This window comes from Colletotrichum gloeosporioides (assembly GCF_011800055.1).
Source record: "Colletotrichum gloeosporioides strain Lc1 chromosome Unknown consensus_29, whole genome shotgun sequence".
In the NCBI taxonomy this organism is placed as follows: Eukaryota; Fungi; Ascomycota; class Sordariomycetes; order Glomerellales; family Glomerellaceae; genus Colletotrichum; species Colletotrichum gloeosporioides.
In genome coordinates this window covers 104,287-122,016 of record NW_025544674.1, presented here as the reverse complement: position 1 = coordinate 122,016, position 17,730 = coordinate 104,287, and the positions used below count along the sequence as shown (strand labels likewise).

The 17,730-nt window shown below is 52.9% G+C and overlaps 5 protein-coding genes across 5 annotated transcripts; 2 read left to right on the top strand and 3 right to left on the bottom strand.

The window, feature by feature from the left end:
• Window positions 1–445: 445 nt before the first annotated feature.
• GCG54_00000032 (Cell division control protein 1) lies at window positions 446–2,598 on the bottom strand (the record flags this gene model as incomplete). Its single annotated transcript, XM_045400175.1, has 2 exons — window positions 446–2,200; window positions 2,251–2,598. 2 exons carry the CDS (start codon window positions 2,596–2,598, stop codon window positions 446–448), a joined length of 2,103 nt encoding a protein of 700 aa, XP_045266662.1.
• Window positions 2,599–3,800: 1,202 nt separating this feature from the next.
• GCG54_00000031 (uncharacterized protein) lies at window positions 3,801–4,163 on the top strand (the record flags this gene model as incomplete). Its single annotated transcript, XM_045400174.1, has 1 exon — window positions 3,801–4,163. One exon carries the CDS (start codon window positions 3,801–3,803, stop codon window positions 4,161–4,163), a length of 363 nt encoding a protein of 120 aa, XP_045266661.1.
• Window positions 4,164–5,650: 1,487 nt separating this feature from the next.
• GCG54_00000030 (Beta-glucosidase B) lies at window positions 5,651–8,607 on the bottom strand (the record flags this gene model as incomplete). Its single annotated transcript, XM_045400173.1, has 7 exons — window positions 5,651–5,699; window positions 5,754–6,244; window positions 6,291–7,593; window positions 7,644–7,863; window positions 7,917–8,175; window positions 8,227–8,336; window positions 8,373–8,607. 7 exons carry the CDS (start codon window positions 8,605–8,607, stop codon window positions 5,651–5,653), a joined length of 2,667 nt encoding a protein of 888 aa, XP_045266660.1.
• Window positions 8,608–13,019: 4,412 nt separating this feature from the next.
• GCG54_00000029 (uncharacterized protein) lies at window positions 13,020–14,035 on the top strand (the record flags this gene model as incomplete). The annotated part of the gene is made up of 3 exons (XM_045400172.1): window positions 13,020–13,350; window positions 13,636–13,910; window positions 13,970–14,035. The coding sequence occupies 3 exons, from the start codon at window positions 13,020–13,022 to the stop codon at window positions 14,033–14,035; spliced, it is 672 nt and encodes a 223-aa protein (XP_045266659.1).
• A 64-nt stretch (window positions 14,036–14,099) lies between these two features.
• Window positions 14,100–15,897, bottom strand: GCG54_00000028 (Protein SERAC1; the record flags this gene model as incomplete). The annotated part of the gene is made up of 4 exons (XM_045400171.1): window positions 14,100–14,779; window positions 14,839–15,481; window positions 15,550–15,778; window positions 15,833–15,897. 4 exons carry the CDS (start codon window positions 15,895–15,897, stop codon window positions 14,100–14,102), a joined length of 1,617 nt encoding a protein of 538 aa, XP_045266658.1.
• Between the last annotated feature and the right edge of the window lie 1,833 nt (window positions 15,898–17,730).

The following is a 17,730-nucleotide window of genomic DNA, read 5'->3' as shown; positions in this document are numbered from 1 at the left end:
CATCTGGAAGATGTTTCTCGAGTGCTATTTAAACCTTCGCAGGCGCTATAACAGACTTGCTCTGAATATGAATATGATCCATGGATATTTCGGACTGGTCTTTGCTACTTCAAAGGTGCTTGAGAATCGAACGAGTGCTGGTTACTGTAATATTCGTCCAAAATATTGGCGGTGGCCATGCTTTCAGCCTGTGTGAATGTGTCATGTGTAACTTCAAGAGACCATACTCACCAAAGGCTTGTTGTAAGTTAAAGCCTTTGGACCCGTTGACAAGTGTGCTATAATACAAGGAAACGACAACGCCGACGGACCTTTTTTTGTATCCAGTGACTCGACCCAGCAGTTTTTCAGTCAAACAGCCCGCCAATGCAAAACCCGCTCGATGCCAGAGTCTTCGAAAAACGATGATGAATAGTAATAATACATGCTGGAGAATGCGGAACCTCTATCCCTTATATGCAAGATATGACCAAAACAAGACCACCATCCACGTGACTCTCCACGTCGAGAATCCAATCTCTCGGACCACGCGTCCGACCGTCGTCCTCGACCGCTGCGACGCCGCCTTCCAAGTCAAACGAGGCTTGCCGGCCCCGTAGAAATCGTCCTGGAAGATTTCGATTCTCGGCGTGCGGTGCCCCCAGCCCTGCTTCTTTTGCTTGGTCTTGGGTGGCGGGAGAGGGGCGGAGCCGTTCATGAGCGATCCGCTTCTGGTTCGTGACGACGAGTTGGTTTGGTACCGGGTTCCGGACGATGCAGAGGTCGACCGCATGTTGTAAGTTCCTTCGTCCTCTACCTTTTCCTTGAAAGTGGGCAGGATGGCGCCGTTTGATTGCTCTGCCTCCAGAGCGAACGGCGTCAGGTTGAGTACGGGCACTAGGAACGATCGGATGCTGATGGCGACGATGCTGACGAAGATGAAGCCGACGTACTTGGCGTAAGTAGCCAGTTGGTTCGGCAACAAGCAAAGATGGGTTTGCAGCGTCTTTTCCGGAGCGCCGGGAAGAGGCTTGCCATTGGCATCGACGGGGTTATACAGACTGACCATGAGGAAGCCGGGGGTCGGAACACCCATCGCCATGCTCATGCTCTTCACGGTGATCTCGCGGACGCTCTCTTTCTTGGGAGAATGAACCACCTCGCAATAGTCGTGATCGTCACCCGAAAAGACATGAACCACGTTGCCCACGCTCTTCACGAGATTGACAGAGGCGTCTTCGTCCAGCACATTCTGGTATTGGTAACCGCCGGAAACCGAGATTGCGTTTCGGTGGTCTGGGATGACGGGACCTTTCTGACCTCTTGGCGGTTTAGCAGGAGGCCAGTGCTCCCGGTACGGTCCGCAGGGAGTTCCCGGGTCTCGGTACAACGGCACATGCGTGAGAAGAATCGTGGGAAAGTCGGGACCGTCTTCGCCTGGCGCAATCGTCGGGACGTTTTCGACGTCCGCCGTTTCCAGATCTTCCACCAAGTGATTGTAACCAAGACCCTCCACGTCGCCCCTCCAGAAGCGCAGTTCCTTCTCTACAGCCTTCCTCTTGGTGAACTTTACGTCCTTAAGAAAGACATCCGCCGGCGTATGGATTGGTCTCAGATCGCCTCGCTCAGCTTGCACTGATGAGCTAGCACTCAAGGAGAGAGTATCGACGGAGACAATGGAATGATTGCCAATCACATCCACGCGATTGACGTCTCCAAAGAATGATGCGAAGCGCTCTCTGACCGATACCTTGACCTGATCGCCGTAGCCAAGGTCGTGGTTGCCCGGCAAGCTTGCAACCAGCTTGCGCCCTCTCTGCCAGTTCCCAGCCTTCGTGCCGCCGAGGCTCGCCCAATCGCTAAAGAATATGTCGCCGAACCGTTCGTACTCGCTCAACCAGTACTTGTCGCCGTAATGTTCGTTCCACTCCTTGGCGTGTGGCCGCTCGCTCTTGGGTCGTCGCGCAGCTGCCCATTCAGGGTCTGCCCAGTCGCCTTTGCCCGTCTTCCACTCTCGCCCGCCATCGAACAAATCGCCCAAAAAGAAGAGCGAATCGGGTATCAATTGGGATTGGAGCTGCGTGAAGCCCCTCCGAAGGTAGTTATCGGTAATGAGTACGGTTAGCTCTGATAGAGGCCACGGCCTTCCTGGGTATGAATGAGGGTCGGTAATTTGGGGGTCGGCAACGAAAATGAGGTGGTGAGGGTTCGCTCCTGCGGGCTGTCCATTGTCAGTACAGCATCCTCCGAGCACGGAGACGCTCAGCTTACCCAGCTCTCCCAATTGCTCCATCTGCAGTCGGCGACCCGACTGCTGAACACCCAGCGCTCGCCCCAAAGCAGGATGAGCATCCACAGACACACCAGAAGGTGGGGGAAGCTCAGGAGGCGGCGCGCGGTGAGGTTCTGGCGCAGCTGCCAGCCGGCCTGGTACAGCATGTTGATGGTCATGCGTCGTCCGCGGGTTTGCCAAAAATGCCAGAGTCTTTGCGATAGTCGGGCAGCGGCGTTGAGGACAGGTCTGGCGCGGTCGCGGAAGCTACCGCCACTGTGTTGGAAGAGCAAAGCCGAAGGACCTTTGCCCTTGTAGGCGTACCCGTTGCTGTAAGGCGGAGCCATCATGCCGTGGTGCGCCCGCGTGCCATTCCCCTGCAACTCTGGGCTGGCTGCTCCCTTTTTTTTTTTCGGGACCCCGGAATGGAATGGTCGCAGAAGCCTGACAAGCGTGTGTGGGCAGGCTTGCGTATGCGGGTGTATGTACTATGCGCGCCGTGTGTGTGGGTGGATAGAATAAGGGCGCGCGGTTCTTCGGCTTCGGCAGGTCGCGCGCGATTGTCTCGCTCGTCGGGAATGGATCTGGGGGTCGCAGTCTCAAATGGTTGACATGACACAAGGTTGGAACGATGGAATGAAGCAAGGGAAAGGACCAGTCAACGTGGGTGACCTAGGTCGGGTACAACGGAACAAAGAAATCCAATGGGAAACACAAGAAACACGTTTTGCAGCTGTCTGTAGCTCCGTTACAAAGGCTGTCGGGCGCCTGCGTCGGAGAGCTGAGAATGGAAAGGGAGGATAATGGAGGAAATGAGCATTGGAAAATAAAGGAGAGAAGACGCGTGGCGACAATGAACCTGAAGGGAAGGTGCAGGAGATGTGTCGCCGCACCTATTCCACGGATCACGATATGGCCACGGGGCGGTCCTGGCAGCTTGGGATGCCCCCCGACGTCCTCCACCAGCAAGGCCCCCGCTGGGGGGAAACGTCGCTGGAAGCACCCGTGGGCCCAGGTACGGGTAGCTGCTGCAGCCCACTTAAGCACACTTCAGCTGGACTGGGAAGGGAGCTCCACACTGACGCTCCTTTTTCCCCGGGGCTACGCTCGGCAGGTCTAACCCGCAAAAGCAAGCTAACCTCCCACTCATATTCCTTTTGACCTGCCGAGTCTAGCCTTTGCCTCGTCGCAATTGAAGGATTTCCCACCTGGGACTTTGGTCTTTCGGCCATCAGTCCAAGGCTTGGATTTCCAAGGACTTTCGACCATCAGCATTGCCTATGACGTCCTCTTACACTGACATATCAGGCTTAGAAATCAACCTCATTCAAGTGGACGGCCAAGCCAGAATGACGAGAACCGTCCAAGAGAAACAATGCATTAAACGCTCAAAGGCCATTCAAAGGCATGAATGAACTCAACTAACAAACAAGCTCTCGCCTAACCGACCTCGTCAAACTCATCTCAACACGCACCAAACTTACAAACAAAACCCACGGTCCCGCCGGGAACAACAAACCCGTCACACACACACACACACAGCCGCGCAATGGAACAATTCGAATTCCACACCGCAGCCTCCGCCCCCGGCCGCACCTGGACCGAGCTAGAACCCGGCGTCGACGAGATGCTCCTCAACGCCGACCCGGCCACCGGCCGGCGCACGACCCTCCAGCGCTGGCGCCCCGGCGCCGCCAACCGCCAGCCCGTCTTCGTCCACGACTACGTCGAGGAGATCTACCTCGCGCAGGGCGACCTCTTCGACGTCCGGCTGGGCGAGGGCTGGACCGAGGGCGCCTATGCCTACCGCAAGCCCGGTATGGAACACGGGCCTTTCCGGAGCGAGGGTGGTTGTTTGATGTTCATCTTGTGCATACCTGTCGCTGCGGATGGCAAGGAGAAACAGGCCTGAGAGCAGTGTCGTGGCGAATCTGATGAGGTCGCTGGCTGAGACGGGACGTGTTCATTCTCGGATTAATGAGGGGTGCGTGATGTGTTGGCTGAGGTAATCCCGGTTATTCAAAATAATGAGGCCATCGCCACCTGGTCTTCTCCATTGAAACGTTTCCTCCAGACAAACTTGGCCCTGCCCAAACTCAACAATCTTTGCCGAAAAGAAAATCCCGTAAGCCGACACAACGCTGACCGGTCCGAGACTTCAACCGTCCTCCGCACACCATCAAACAAGACTTTATCAAAACACCATTACCATCGCCGCAAACTCTTGGAACCGACACATGCCTCGTGATCTCGTGCTATACGACTCCCATTCAGCCGGCTACCGAGGCGAGATTGGCTCCGTCGCAACGTTGACACCACGTCAGATCGCAACATACGGCGCCTCTCCGCGGCATGTCCATAGCTCGTGAGCTGTTTACACACCCAGCCCCCCAGCTAGGCCTCTCTGTATAACGCTGCGGATGCCGCCCTGCCCACGACAAGATCCATGGCTCACAACATCACATGCCATCGCTACACCACCCATCCACCCATCCACCCATCCACCCAACCCCTCCAGAATCGCCAAGTTCAAACCTCGTGGCTGCGAGACACCACGCAACCCCCCACGGACCCATGCTCACTGCAACAAGCCCAACAGACGATCACAAAATCAGCCCCCCAAAGCAGCGCATACACGTGGACATTGACAATAAACACAAACCATGTCTTCTTCTTTAGCATATATTGGTGGAAACAAAAGACCTTCATCATGGCCAGGGGACTCACTGGAAGACAGGGTACCATCGAGCTCCCCTCATGATGCAAGATAAGGTAAAGCTCGGAGCACGCCCCCATCAATCCGCTCTGGGAAGCATGGAAGCTTCGTCCCGAGATCCCACACCACCGTCTACAACCAAGACACTTTTGGTAAACGGTATAAGTCGCCGTTACAAGCAGAAACGTATGAACAAGCCGACTGGTTCCGAGGCGTGTACCCCACGGTCGAACCGTTTCTCGGAACACTATGCATGTTTCTGGCGGTAGGTCTGGCACGAGACTCACTTGCAGATTTCCATAACGTACAAGATTGGATGCTCTGTCAAAGACGTAATCGATACATTTGTGACACGAACCGGGCTTCTATTCCACTCTTGTCATGTGCCCCCTGAGTCGACTAGATCCACTTCCATGCAGACGAATGGTGCAGGCAGTCACTCATATTCTTTCCTGAACTCGAATCCTTTACATGGAACCCCTCATGAGTTACAAAACAAGGCCGTGATGATGAAGGAGTGTAACGGAACTTGTCTTGTTCCTATGTAGAGACGTTGGTGTCCTGGATGTGCCCACAAAATCATGCATCTACGCGGCTATGACATCTCAAATATGGTGAGATACATGACTGAAATAATGAAACAAATGGCATGGTATGTATCCTGGACCAAAAGAAACTCAGGTCTAGCAAACCCAGCTGAAGGATTCTTTCACATCAAATTGGACAGAGTGTCTGGCAGTCACGATTAGTGCCTGTACCTCGCAGGTGACATGAAGGGTAACTTACTTGATGTCAGCAGATGACGCACCAACTAGGACTTTGAAGGTGCCCTCCTCAGCGATCCATCCCGGGACGGATGTGTCATAGTAGCCTACGGCGTACTTGTCCAGGTAAATGTGGAGGTGCTTCGTCTCCCCAGCTTCCAGGAACACCTTCTCGAAGGCCACAAGCTCCTTTTCCGGGCGGGGTAGCCTCGACTTGTCATCACGCACATAAATCTGCACTGCTTCGGAGCCAGCCACTAAGCCGATATTGCTCACCGCGAAGACCACCTCAATCGTTCCCCGGGACGTAAGCGTCTTGGTGCTGATCGAGGGGCGTCCGTACTCGAAGGTGGTATAGGAAAGGCCATGACCAAATGGAAATAGAGGCTCGATGCGTGCTCGCTCATAGTGGCGGTAGCCAATGTACATGCCTTCGCCATAGTTGACCTTCAGGTTCTCCCCGGGCCAATTGTTGTAAGCAGGGGTGTCTTGGATGCGCTTGGGGAATGTAGACTACAGGACGTTAGTAGGTGCTGGGGACGGAAGGGGTGGTACAAACCGGCAGCTTCCCACTGGGATTCTTGAATCCAAAGAGTACGTCGGCAAGGGCGTTTCCGGCCTCCTGTCCCTGATACCAACCTTGGATGATGGTGGGCACTTGGTCAACCCACGGCATAGCGACTGCTGTGCCGGATTGGTTGATAACGACAGTGCGGGGGTTTGCCTTGACAACTGCTTCAATGAGCCTGTCCTGGCTTCCGTCAGACGGAAGGTCCATTGTTTGTCTGTCGTATCCCTCAGATTCCCATTCCGCGTCGAGCCCGACGATGACAACAGCCACGTCTGCTGCCTTGGCGGTATCTACTGCCTCTTGGAGGAAGTCGACCTGGTCCTCTTCCTTGAAACCGATTCGGCAGCCTCCGTACTTGTGGGTGATGCCGAATTGCTTCTGCTTGGCGATCGGCCGGAGTTCGTTGGTCATCTCGACCTTGAGCTCAACCGGCTTCCCAGCCTCCATATCGACGTCAACCAGATAGTCCACTGAGCCGTCAAACATGGCCTCCCCCTCTTCGGTCCAATCCCATAGATCCAAGGCAAGCTTTCCGTTGACATACAGCTTTCCAGGCCCAACACTCATGAAGCTGACAGTGTGCTTTCCGGTTGTCTTCGATGTTAAATAGGTGGTAGCGACGGCTGACCATTCAGGGCCAATTTCGCTGAGCGGGGCAGAGTCCCAGAGGAATAGATCTGTGTTGGTGCGTCTCTGGATGACGATGGGTTCTCCCTCAAACTTGTCACCGGCGTACCATTCAATGCCAACGCCTGGCTTGCCCGACTTCTCGGTACAGTACGGCGACGCGACCGGAAGCCACTTGTAGATATGGCATCCTTGCGCAAAGGTGACTTCCTGCTCCGATGCAGCCCGAATGCTCTCCAGAGGAATCGTTCTGTAGTATGGGTTGAGGCTGGCACTGCCTCCACCTCCTGCGATGGCTCGATTCGCATTTGGTCCTATCACAGCGACCTTTGTTGTTTTTGGGTTCAGAGGAAGGATGGCACCGTCATTCTTCAGGAGGGTTAGCCCCTCTGCTCCTGCGGTACGAATGAGATTTCTTGTCGATTCTCGATTGTCCTCTTTCTCCGCTTCCTCTGCAGACATGTCGTCGCCCTTCAGACGTTCGACCAAAGTGAGAACATTCTCAGCGGCACGGTCAATGTCCTCTTTGGCAATTTTGCCGTTCTTCATCTCTTCAATGACTTTATCGAAACGCCACTTGGAAGAGTAGGGAAATTCAATATCGCATCCCGCAATGATTGACTCGGCTGTAGAGTTGGTACCGCCCCAGTCGGAAACAACAGTTCTAAGCAATGTCAGTCAAGTCTTAAAAGAAGTCATCAGAGGTAGATTGACCCGTCGTAACCCCACTCGCCTCGAAGAATGTCCCGAAGCGTGAATTTGTTCATGTCCGCATGCACACCGTTGATAAGGTTGTACGAAGACATCAGAGCCCATGGATTAGCCTCTCGAACAGCTATTTCGAATGGTCGAAGGTAGATCTCGCGAAGCGGACGCTCCTGGATGAGGGAATCTATTGTCAATCTATGGGTCTCCTGCTCATTGCCCACGAAGTCTATCGAATGTTAGCTCAAACTGATAAAATGCCATTGCCCGGTAAACACAGACGCTTTATGGTTGCTGCAACTCCTTTTTCCTGTAGTCCAAGGATATACTGAGCGGCCAGCTTCCCGGTCAGAAGGGGGTCCTCAGAAAAGGACTCGAAGTTGCGTCCACCGAGAGGATGGCGGTGCATGCAGACGGTCGGCGCCAAGAGAACGTTGGCAGACCTCGCTTTGGCCTCATCTGCGAGATGCTGTCCGACTTCGTAGAGAAGCTCCTTATTCCATGTCGCTGCGAGAGAAACGCCGCAAGGGAATAGTGCAGCCTTGTATAGTCAGTTACCCATCTTTTGGAGTACTCAGTCAAAATGACAGACCTTGGTTCCCCCGACAAATATCCCCCCGCGAGCACCATTGGGACCATCTGATGTCTTGATCGCTGGGATACTCCTGGATGGGATTGTCTTCGTTCTCCAAAAGTCTGCGGCTGTAAGTAGAGATACCTCCAGAAAGAGTCAGTAACATTTCTCCATATTACGAAGGGACTTCATCAGCTGTACCTTCTCTTCAAGCGTGAGCTGCTCCAATTTCTTTCTCGCTGCCACCCTTGTGTCCTTCATTATCTGCTGCACCTTTTGTTGGGGGCTGTATGGAGGAGAGAACTCCGTGTTTGGGGTTGAGTTGCTCATCTCGGTCTCTGGGGGAGTGGCTGGCGGATCGATTCCGTGATCCTTAGCTCGCTGAGCCAAACCGTTCATATTGGGGTCGAGCTCTAGTCTCCAGACCAAAACACTTCAAACTTGCGTAGCAAGACGGAAAGTGAAATGTTGTTTGTTGGTTGAAAGACAGCGATGGCAAAGATGCAAGGAGCCTGGCGCCAATGCCCAAAGGTACATGTGTTCAGTGAAAAAAATGGGACGAGAAAGGTCAAACCAAAGAAGAAACCCAGATAAGTGATTGTGTCCTTTGCAAGACGTGTCTCCTCGAATGTGACCACTACGGGAGGGAGTTCGATATGCAGTAAGCTTCAGTTGAGAGAGAGAAGCAATAAGGTAGTGATGGACTCACATATGACTTATATGGAACCCGAGGCGTGGGTACACTGCCAGCACGAACGCTTTCCAGCAGCCGAGGCCGACATTTAACCGGTACAAATGAAAGATCATCACTAGGTATCTAGATAATATGGGCCAATGGTGGAGAGAAACAGGACGGGAATGATAGCAACAGGTGTGGAAGGGGGTGAGCGAGGAAGATGGCAAGGTACCAGACAGCCAGGGGACGTAAAGAAGACTAGTATGCGCAGGGACGGAGAGCCACTTCTCCCCGGATAAGGAACAAACGGAACCCCCATTCGTAATATGCCGGCTGTATGAGGGTATTTCTCCGTCCGTATGTGATACAAAACGGAGGCATCGGGTCAGTAAGAGGATGGGAAGACCTCACGCGCAAACTACTTCAGCTCTCCTGCAGGTGAGGGATGCCGGTATTCCGCGGACTGCTGGCGCGTTGATGACCCAGAGTACCTTCTTAGTCGAATTCCCATAAAGGTGTTGACTTGCAAGGTCCATGCCTGCTCTCCATGGATGTTGCGCCCTTGTTACTTTGTTGCTTTCTGGGCAACGTAGGCACGCCGGTAGGGGCGGACCGTTTCTGCGGTGGAAGTTGAATAAGCTGAGAAAAATGCACAGGTTGGGGTTGGTTATTTGGGGAGTGCATCAGATTGAAAACTGAGGGTGAATAGCGTGACTGAGTGGGGGAACCAGGCACACCGAAGCGCTGTACAGCTCCCCATCAGAGCATTTCCTGGGGGTGAGGTTAGCTAAATCGTGCATCTTCTTGGTTGTAACATCGGTTACGGTTCCGTTCAAAGCATCGTACCTTATTTCAGGGCTGCCATGTTCGTACCTCCAACATTGCCTGGCCGCAAGATGTGGAGCTAGCAGGAGCTAACAGTAGCTAGAAAACAGCCCGAAGCGGGATGGCGCAGGAAGATGCAGGGCCGTATGCTTCGAGAAATTCGTTGGCCCTGTTTTCCTTGGCCTAAGGTGTCCGATGCATCGTAATAATTGACTCCGGATTATGGCAATCTTCAGCAGCCTCAGGATGAAGAACCGCTATTGACCTTGTCTTATTGGAATGTGGGATCCCAGAACAAGCCGAAGATTTGTGGTGAGAACCAAGATTCACCTCAGTATCCCCGCATGCCTCCAGTCACTCCACACAGCCTCTCCATGGGTGTGTTAGGATGGGGCCCCCGGCATACCGGTTGCTATCGCCGCATAGTCATGGATACAGGGACCGTCGGACAGGCTGGCCTTCGTCGCTTCCATCCGACGAAGAGGGCCCCAAGGTGGGATCGCTTCAGAACCGCGCATTGCGTGCAATGTCCAGCTGATAAGTCTCAATAATCAATCTGCTGAAATAAAGCCACGGATACCAAACCAGCTGACGAACATGGTCTGCTGCTGGCTAATGCTTCGAGTGGCCAATGGTGTGAAGTATCTCGTGGTGCAATGTCCAGGCACCATCTTCCGACGGCCCTTCGATGCAGAGAATCTTGCAATGCCGGGGCTTGGCAGTTTGGCAGTGGCAATTGCACACAAAGCACACCAATGAGGCCACTCCAAGTGCTCTCGCAGCGCAGCGAGAAGCTGGGCGTCTCCAGAGCTTCTAGAACCCGTAAGAGATCGGCATCATGTACGGTCGAGTGGTGAGAGATATAAAGGGCCGCATTTGGCCACTTCGATTTCAGTGGTGAAGGCGGCTATGGTTGGGAGAGTGATGTCCAGTAGGATAGGACGGACCGGGGACTGCATATGGCTGACAGGAGTAGTTCGAGATCCACGTTGCCTTTTCCTCGCTCCTGCACCAACCCTGAACAGAGGATCCAGCTGGCGGCGCGACGGCCCGGCTTGCCCGTACGGCCTGACGGATTGGCTAACCGGAGAGAAAATGCCAGGGGTGGTGGGGCCCGAATTCCGAGTCCCAGAGGGACGGCTTCTGACTATGCTTGTTTCCCGTTGTGGCATAACTGGTGTCGTTGTTGCCGGTGGTTATGTGTTGTCCGAAAATCGTATCTCGGCTTTGGCAAGCCTCTTATTGGTCAAAAATATGCCTGTCTGAAGCGTCGAGGCTGCAATGGAACACTATGGGCCATTGAATCGCAGGCTCTGGACATGATCAACGCCAGAGTTTGCCATGCCGACTATCAGTCTGAACTTTGGTTTGCAGAGCGGACGGCAAATTCTATTTCCATGAACCGGAAATGTAGCCAGGCGTCTTTCTTGTTTGGAACAAGAAACCCGACACGGGGGATTGCCGTTGACAGGATGTGACACGGACATGGAGGGTTGCTTCGAGGTACGGTGTCCGGCGGTGCCTGGTTTCTGGGCATAGCGGGGTTCCGAAGTGGTGGAGGGCGTGGTTTATCGACAAACGCCAGAGTGCGACGAGCCGAACGAACTACTTCGACACGTCCAGGGATCGAGATGTTCTGGCGATTTCTGTCTCGCTTGCATGGCGAAGTCGCATCCTCGATTGAAAGAAGATGATCACCGCCGCATAGCAAGCCGTTTGGCGTAGATGGATGATACCCTGGAAGCGGCCGACAATAGAGTTTGTCCAGGGTATCAACCTCTGTGCGCTGGCGTGCGAACAGAGGGTGTGTGGTTTTGCGGTTCAGGAACCGGTTCGATCAGCCATCTTGTGACGAGGGTTCATCCCATCGATGTGACGCAGACAACAGAGGTTCTTCGCTGCTCCATTCCCGCTGGGACTTCACATGCAAACTCTTCCACGACGAGGATCGGTGATGGTGCAGGTCGGTGATGTGTAGTATTTGGTCGTCAAGCTCTGCATCTGCAAGGACAGGCAGGAAGTCAAGTCGGGGTGTTGAGATGTGGATGTTGCAGTATGTGAAGGAAGCATCACGGAAGGAGGATTGCGCGCTTGGCAGTGCGAAGTTGGGGAAGGTTCCCATCGGTGCCCCGCTCTACCCTCTTTCCAACACCGGAGCTCAGAAAAGCGATCTGGACATCGCGGAAGGAGCAGGGGAGTTCGGGTACCTGGATATAGCAAGAGGGACCAGATATGACCTGCCTCGCTTGCCATGCGGCGACCCGACGTGCGAAATAACCAGCCGGAAGTTTTCTGGGCCGCCCCTTCGTTCCCGTCTTCAGGTTCATGGAAACGGCCCTCCAAAAGGTTCTTAGTGTCTCTCGCGGGGAAGCTAGGTTAGAGTCTCGCCAAGGAGAAACTCGCAAAACCGCCTCATCCGAATGTCTGGTTGCCTCGTCTTGCATCTCCTCAACAGTGTTTCTTTTTGGGGATGTCGAGTCAGTCCCGGACTCGGTAACAGACGGACAACATCAGACTGAACCTCCACGGATCCGATCCGAACGGTTCCCGATCCAAAGTTTTGGTAACTGTCAACCGAGGCCTGCCAAGTTTCCAGAGCAGCGCGACTTTCTTGTTACAAGCAGCATGATTTTCTCACACCTTCAAATCACGATGTCGTCGGCGAACACTCCACAATCCCCAGACTCCAGTTCCCCCGCAGAAGCTCTTCTCCACCCGGCCGGCTCCATGGCTGGAAGTGGGCTATCGGAGCTGCTCCGATGCCGCCAACTGCCGCAGACATGATGAACGCATTGCACGCACATCCTTGTCTGGTGGGACCTCGCCGTACTCACGCTTCTCGGCGACCACACAACTCCCCTATCGCGGATGGCCCAAATGTCGCCAAATCTGTTTCCTATCACCGGCAGCCGATCCCTTCATCCACCCATTGATAGTATCATGGTCCTTGCCGCTACCGACTGCCGTTCGGCCGGTCCCATCCCCGAAACACCATGTCCGTACTAAATGGTGAATAGTTTCGATTTTCCAGCTTTTGCTCTGCCAATGGCAATTTTTGCAATCACTTGCTTGTCAACTCTGAAGCTTTCAAATTTCCCGAACTGCGAAATCCTTGCAGCAGCTAAAACCGAGGGCCTGCAGCACATCAACACGACGACACCACTCTCGTGCATTCCATCCCTCCCCAAACGGTATCGCTTGCATGGAAAAAGGCTAGCTAAGACTCGTCGCTGTGACCCCCTATCGCAAATCTTACGACGGCTTCTCTTGGCCGAGGCTTAGTGTCGTGTTTACATACAATATCTTACACATGCCTTCGGGCCCCTTCCTGCAGCAAACTACGGTGCCGGCTATGGTCGAATACGAACTGCAGGCGTGGGAGCCGCAACTTCCAAAAGAAGAAGCCCATTGCACACCAAACGACAGCCCATTGCAACATCAAGGAAAGGAAGAAGACAACGTACAACGCTCACCGGCGCAATGCCCGCAATTAATCGACGACGACGACACGACACAGAGTTCCGCCCTAGGATCTTCGGCCCACGAGCCGATTTCCCCAAAGAAGCAAAGTTTCGTCCGACGCTTCTGGAGCGAGCAGATCAGCATTGTAGTGGATTTCGACAGCTGTCGTGATCACCTAGGTATGTGGTACAGCCCTCTCTTGCCCGTCAATGCTATTTCAAGTGGAGTTTCATACATAGCAAGTCATCAAGATCAAGGATTCGGGGGCTTCCCCATCCTCTCCGCGGTCCACGGAGCCAAGCCTCCATAATGGAGATGAGCCTGGCAATAAAAGGGATGTGCTCATGATTCATTCCCTGATCGTCTGTGCCGAGGCCCTGCTACCGCAGCTCGAAACCCTATGGTTTTTTTAATAGCGATTGAACCTGTCTAATCACTAACACGACGTCTCTGCCTCGCTAAAGCGCTTGAGCGGACTTTCTTAGCGTATCTCCGTACAGGAGTCGCGACAGCAATCCTCGGAACCATCGTCGCCCAACTATTTGCCCTGCAACAAGCAGATTCGGGATTCGGATACTCCATGCTTGGTAAGCCCCTAGCCACCGTATGCTATGGTCTTTCGATATGCACGACCCTGCTCGGGGCCTGTCGGGCTTGGAGGCTTCAAAACGCAATGCTTCGTGGAAAGGCGATCGCCGGCGGGTTTGAGGTCACGTCACTCGCTGTGGGATTCTTAGCGGTAGGTTTGTGGAACATGATCAAAGGAGCTTGAGAAACCCGTTAGCTGATTCATCGCAGCTCGTCCTCATCTTCTTCGGTTTTTTGATAGCTTTAGACATTGTCAAGGAATCGACAGTAAAGTAATGGGACTGTGATTGACTGTATCATCAATGTCTTACAACTCAAACGGTTATGAGGAACCATAGCTTCACTGATTCCAAGGAAACCCATTCCAACACCAGTCGTACCAACCTTTTCCCTCTGCCTTTTCCTTCTCCTCCTTGATTGTTTCGATCGCATAAAAGTAAAACTGTTGCTTAGTTTTACCGGCCGCCTCTGTCCGCACTTTCTCAATGCCGACACAGACATATTCAGCCATGTTTCGAGACCCGTGCCGCTCGTATAGGTCGTCTGTAATGAGACTGATCTGCTGCTGTAGCCTGTTCTGCAAATATTGGGCATGGTTCAATTCGAGAGCCAATCTTTCGTTCTGTTCTTCAAGCTCCTGATAGCGAATGGCATGTCGAACCGCACTCGAGCTCCGCAAAACATTTTGAAGATGCCCACCGAGCCTCTCAATCGCCCAAGACTCTACCTCAATAATCCTTTGTTCATTCTCTTGGCCCTGGGAACCCTTCTCCAGAGCGTTTTCTTTGCTTGGCAGCAGCGCCACTATGGCAGCAATCACAATGCCTGCCAGGAATTCAGAAGCGAACAACGGCGACATCAGAGCCAAGAACCACGTTGCAAGCGTTATGTTATCGTTTCTTGCAGATGCTGCAACTTCGGCTCTTTTGCGGTACTCATCACCTGAAAGAAAGTAGTCTACCCTGTCAATGACATTCTGACCATCTTCGATTGCTTCAGATAAGAGAACCTGTGATTGTGCTACTCAGTGAAGTTAGGCTTGAGAAACCCAAGACGTAATAGATAGGGGGCTCGTGTACCAATATTTTCCAGTTCAGAAGATGCCAACATAGCTTTGCGAACGGCCATGATCGGGCTGTAGCCTCTGAACTCAACTGCGGCTCGCGCTGCATCGCCCAGGCACCCTGAGAGTACAATCCACTCCCGGTCATCATCACCTGAAAACTTGCAGATTGACCTATGATCGCGATCTGCCACCCGGCAAAACTCTTGAGCAGGCGAAAGACCAAGCTTGGCCGAGTCTTCTGGAACGATCTGTTGACAGCATGTTAGAAGGAGTTCTTTAACCTTGAAAAACTGGAGTAATAGGCTTACGATGCCAAAGTAACCAACACTCAGTCCCTCAATCCAGCTGTAGACCTTATATGCTTCTATAAGATGCTCAAATCTCGCACTCAGCTCCTTGTTGTAGTTGGATTGCTCCGTTACACTCTCGAGAAAAGAATTACTTGGCTCATTCATGTATAGTATATTCCTCAGTATTTGTCCCCAGGCGGCAAAAGGTGACCCCTTATGGGGCACAGCGAGAAAGAAAATGCCATATGTGAACATCCATATCATTGGATAAGTCTTGTGCTCTTCGTATGCCATGGATAGGGCTTCCTTGACGATGACACCTCCCAAACTGTGGGCGATAAAGATCATCGGCCTTGTTTCGTTCATCTGCATGCGAAAGTTATTAGCCATGGCGGTTACATAAAGGGCATTTCTTGTGCTGAGAGCGACAGAACCTTGCGTGCATTCTTGAGACAGTTTAGAAGATTGATTGATTGTGCTTTGACACCGGCTATGGAGCTGCCAGAGGACACCTTGGCGTTGTACTGGAACGCCAATATTCTCGCGAATGGAAGCCGCCTGGGCAACAGACTTCGAAGCCAGTTGACTCCATTCTCATGTGTCCATGTGTTCTCCGCGTGACCTGAATTGCCTTTCAAGTTCATTCCATGCAAGGCAATGACGCTAGGTAACTGTTTAGCTTAAAAGACGGGGCAACATACTCACGAGGGTACTTACTCAAGCGATGGCTCTAATGGATTTGAGATGGCAGTGAACGTGTTGGAGCTCGATTGATTCGCCATTTGGAAGGCCAGGGGGTATTTGACTTTGTTACTCGCAGACTGGTAACTCGGGATTAATTTAGGACACTTTTTTCGACTTAACGATGCTGCTTTTGGACCGATTAATCTTCCACGCTGGATATTACTCTTGAAATTGGGCGAGGGCCACCTTTGCGAGAAAACCCCGCGCGTAGCTGCCCAAAGCTATCACATGACTGGTCTATTATTGGAAGGATACAGGCGATTATGATTTGATGAAGAAGATGCACGTTGGGCCACACAAGTTTCCGTTGGAACATCTCAGGTTGGGGCAGTGACGGATATAGATGCCAAGTACGAGGATGCTTCCTTTGGCCGATTCAAACGATTGACAGGATAGCGCACAATTTACAATATAGTGTCATTGTACGAGACGAAGGCCAGCTTTTGTTGACCGCCGATCATCTCACAAGGTTCATGTCATAGTTGTGTTCAGACAGTGCCAAATCAATGACGGCTTTCTATACTAAATGACTACGAAATTAATCAAAGCCCCCCAGATTAATTCCAATTTTCCCCTTCATCAGGCGATCGTCAGCTCGGGTACAGCCAACGGTCGGAGGTGATCCACCTGGTGTCCGAGCCCGGGTCCGGGTGAAGCGGCGGGGTGGGGTACATATCACCGGTACCCAGCCGAGCCGCCACTTCTTCCAGGCAGAAGCCCACGTGCCACCACTTGGCTTCTCCTTCATCACATCTCCGATTTGACTGCCACTTCAAACGTTATCTGGTTTTCTCCACTACCAACCCCCTCCGGAACTTTTTGTAACCAGAGAAGCCCATTCTGTGGTTCGCCTGTCGGCTGTTCTCCGTGAACCACAGCCGCTGCAACTATTACACGCCTTGCTTCAATCCCGGCTGAAAACGGTTGTAGCGCAAACACTCCTCCGCCTAGAAATTGTCGATCTCCACTTCCCTTCTCGATGATGAGCTCTGCCCATCCGGAAGGTACCGTGGTTGCAAGTGGCGCCAACGTTCCGCTCGGTGAGCCAGCGGGCCTGGGGCAGGTGCATTCAGGCAGACGCCGGAGAAGGCACAGCAGGGGTATGACTTTTGCCGAGAAAGTGTAGCCCGCGTGTGCTCACGAAGATCGATACAGGGCCGGTCGACATTGAGCGGCAATGCGGGGTTGCCTATGCGAATGGGCGTGTGTGTGGCGCGGCGTTAACCTGTCGGAGACACTCCATGGGAGCCAAGAGGGCGGTGGCTGGGAGGTCTGCACCATTTGATGTCTTGCTATCCGCTCTATTGGAGCAGAGACGTCAATGAGGGTGTTCATCTGAACTCTAAGTTTATACTGTTCGCCTGTCTAGCTGATTTAAATCTCGTAGTACACCACCCTACGACTTTGATATCATTGATACAAGAGTGTTTTTGGAGCAATGACATAAAAGACGTCTGAGTCCCACATTGATGAGGCTTTCAGAACGCGTTAATCTAACTTGAGTTTAACTGCCGCGTGGTCATTAGAAGTTGAGCTCGGGCGGAAGTGGGATAATCAGGTGAGAGCCATGCGGACAACGCGACGACAAGCCAATCGCGGACGCGTCCACAAAGCCTGTGGCCATATAATTCAAGCCGCAGCATCGGCGCGGATGCCGTGCTCATAGGTAAGCGGTGATGAGACTGCGAGGGAAATCAAGACACAGGCTTGGAGGAGTTGGCGAAGAGTAAACACTAACACACCTTATACCTGGGTGAAAATTATGTTAGGCACTATCGGTGAAGATCATTCCATATGGTATGCCTGAATCCAAACTGAGTAGAAATGTCCTATAGGTACATGAGATAATTCATGCAGTACGGTTTTCCGGT